The following is a 3,251-nucleotide window of genomic DNA, read 5'->3' as shown; positions in this document are numbered from 1 at the left end:
CTGGATATCGCACTCGCCTGCGGAATTACAGCCTCTCGAGTTTGAAAAGGACTATTATAGTCCTATTTGTACGACCGACTTTATCCTGCGTGGTGTTTTTGTTTGAAAGCAAAATATATGTGCAGTCCGCCCTTGTCTGCAGGTGCGCGGCTTCCCGTGAGCCGGCCAGTGTAAACACGGCGCTGAGCTTACGCACACGCATTGTCCCGTCTCCTCCACATGCCCGGCGCGGCTATGGTTGTTGGCCTTCCGAAGTCAACCAGGTGTGGCGCCTGAACCACTGTCATACACCGGTACAACACGGGCTGCTGACAGGGCCTCTATTCAACGTCTGGAAAGGCTTTTCTTGCTGCGTGCAGGCCGCATCGGACAAAGTTGTTCCACTGACACGCCCTGCACACATACAACACGGCCTCTCGTTACAAAAACCTCCGTTAATCCTGTTGCCTGACGAGTAAAACACCGGGGATCGCACACCCTCACTGACAACTATGGCATGTATATGGCTCTGGGCGCTTTCTTATTAATCAGATCGGTAACCACGGAGTTAGCTGGTTAAAGTCCACTTAATCACGGCAAGTGCTACAGTTAATAAGTTTGTTCAATATTCGGAGGGTCCGTGACGGCTAGCAACCGGCCGCTGCGGCGGAATCTGCACGGGACGTTGTACGCCTTCATTGGGAACACTAAAGTGCGATGATGGAAAGGATAAGCGGCAGAAACAAAGGCGGTGTTTGCTCAGCGCAAGACGAATCGGTTGTCGGTAAGCAGCTAATGTGTGTTTTGCCCTCTGAAGTGAATTGGACCGGCAGTAAGCCTGCGCACAGTACGTAGGTAAGTTACAGCAGATCGAACTGTGTCTTAGCAACCAGCCGCGGACAGATCAATTCCCACCGCCGGAGGGTCGACACCTGCGACAAAATGAAGATTTTCGTGGGTTTCGGAGGGCACAGATTGTCCTTCAGAATCAAACCTGGACTGACAAAGGCGAAGGCCATTAAGGACATGATCAGGTACAAGTTTGACGTGTCGGCGACGGAGCAGGTCGTCATCCTGTCTTTCGCCGGGTCGTCGCTGCAGGACGAGTGGGTTCTGACAGACATCGGCGTCAGCCAGGCCTCTACTCTCAAGTGTACAGTCAAGGACGTAGACAGACCGATCCTGTTCATTCACTCCGTCTATAACGGACAGACTATCGTTATCCTGGACGACGAGAATGTCAAACTTTACGGCACAACTGTCGGTGAACTTCGGGGGCTCGTTTCCAAAAAATGCGGGCTACCTGTCACCACTTTCCGCCTGACGAAGGACGGGGTCGGTATGTATGACTGCAACACTTTAGATCAGTACAATGTAGAGATCGGAACAACGTTAAGACTGGAGACTTGGAATGGCTGGAATGACTTTCTAAAAGCCGCCGCGGACGGGAATCAGTCGCTGGTTAGTCTCTACACCTCGTCGAGACCGAGCGTTGCTAGGTTCCAAAACCGCGTCGCCATGTTTATTGCTGCGCACTTCGGACACAGCTCGCTCGCCAAGCAGTTAATCCGGACCGGGACGCGTCCGGACGACCCCGTCGGGGAGCACCCCGCGCGGCAGTGGTGCCACACGCTGTCTCACGTCGAGAGGCTGAAGACGCCCGTGCACGAGGCGGCGGAATTCGGACAGTTGACTGTGCTGCGGGTCTTCCTGTTCTACGACTTCTCCTGCGTGACGCAGCAGGACGGCCACGGGCTCCTCCCGCTGGCCTACTCCCTCCGGAACAAGCACAAGGAGTGTGCGCTGTTTCTGCTAAACAAGATCAGCGTGATTCTGAACTGCCACGGGTCGGGCATGGTCTGTTCCATGAACATTTACAGAAAGATGCGGCGATGGGCTAACCGAGCGAGGACTCGCGTTTGTCTGTTGAACGGCATCGGGGGCGCCCTGTACCAGCGAAACCAGGACGTGTTCAAGGAGAGAGGACTGGTGGGACAGGGTGTCATCGTTGACGGGTTCGGCAGAAGTGAGAGGAGTGCTGTACCACGGTCCAAGATGCCGCGCACTCCCGCAGACACGCTCAGGATGGGGATGAATAACGTGAAAAACGTGCTCGTCATCACGCCGACCAATGGGAAGAGGCCTCGACAGGAGGGAAGTCGCTGGAAGAAGACAGAAACCTCGAAAGCTGACACAGGTGCTTCTAATTCTAAAGATCTCGGACTATCTGTAAGCTCGCATAAAGAGAAGTCATCTTTACACTTAAGCTTACCGGGTATCAAGAACAAAAAGTGGAGCTCGTCTGTCAGAGGCAGCTTCAGCTCACAGAAGAGCGTTGAAGGTACGGAGGCTGCCGGGGAAACTAAAGACATTGTTGGCAACTCTCCGACCAGACTGGCGCTCCCTTCCCTTGACGTGACCCGCGCAAACACACGCCTGGCCGGCCGGTCTACGGGCCCAGTGACGCCAAGGAGCGAAGCTTCATATGGAAAACCCGCTTCAAATGTCGGAGACCTTGTTTTCGGGAGGTCCGAGGGCAGCCACCCGGTAGTCAAGTCACGGACATCGCGACAACCGCCTGAGGATTCTCCCAGAAGAAAGACAAAACAGGCCAGCGTCATACACCAGCTGCCGCCCATAGCCTGCCACACCAACACGGAGTTATCCAAGGCCTTCCGTAACGCATTCAGGACGATCGATTCCCATGAAGACGCCAAGGGTTGTTTCCAGGTCGCGGCCTCCTTTAAAGAAATGCCCTTCCTGAAACAGATGAAACTAGCCGCTCGCCTGACCAAACAGAGCGTCAAGAATCAAAACTCGATATTGCAGAAGGGCGAGGTCAGGTAGCAGAATAGTTCATTCTGCACCATGGACGCCGAGTCAGTTCATGACTTAAGAAATGACTTAAGAAATCCATAACGTGACGATGTACTACCCTGTCGTCGATAAAGTACCGTAAGATTTCGTACTAGTACCACTAATACATGTGGAGATTGGGACATGACAATGTGTGGTTGATTGAAACGATTCAAATTTGTACTTTACGACAGTTTGAACCACTTGTTCTATGACATGTGTTGTTGCACCTTGTGGTGAATATCTAACCGGGCTTTATCCACACAAGTCTGTCATTTTATCTAATGGGCAGACTTACGTCTTTAAAGCAAGAAGCATGTGACATTAGTGACAAATTATAGATATATGTTTATTTTTCTAAATCCTCCATCGACGCCAATTTGTATTTTGAAGTGCCAATTAAAGGCTTGAATTGA

General features: G+C 52.3%; 1 protein-coding gene across 1 annotated transcript; it reads left to right on the top strand.

The window, feature by feature from the left end:
- The first annotated feature begins 432 nt into the window (after positions 1-432).
- LOC136433720 (protein ANKUB1-like) lies at positions 433-3,251 on the top strand. The gene has a single exon (XM_066426173.1). It carries the CDS (start codon positions 922-924, stop codon positions 2,824-2,826), a length of 1,905 nt encoding a protein of 634 aa, XP_066282270.1. The 5' UTR covers positions 433-921; the 3' UTR covers positions 2,827-3,251.

The sequence above is a fragment of the Branchiostoma lanceolatum genome, chromosome 4 (assembly GCF_035083965.1).
Source record: "Branchiostoma lanceolatum isolate klBraLanc5 chromosome 4, klBraLanc5.hap2, whole genome shotgun sequence".
NCBI lineage: Eukaryota > Metazoa > Chordata > Leptocardii > Amphioxiformes > Branchiostomatidae > Branchiostoma > Branchiostoma lanceolatum.
Note: the sequence above shows the minus strand (reverse complement) of the source record. Positions and strands in the feature narration are given on the sequence as shown.

Bases quoted from the DNA above. Each gene is read 5' to 3' on its own strand.
- LOC136433720 (XM_066426173.1), top strand. From the start codon at position 922: ATGAAGATTTTCGTGGGTTTCGGAGGGCACAGATTGTCCTTCAGAATC.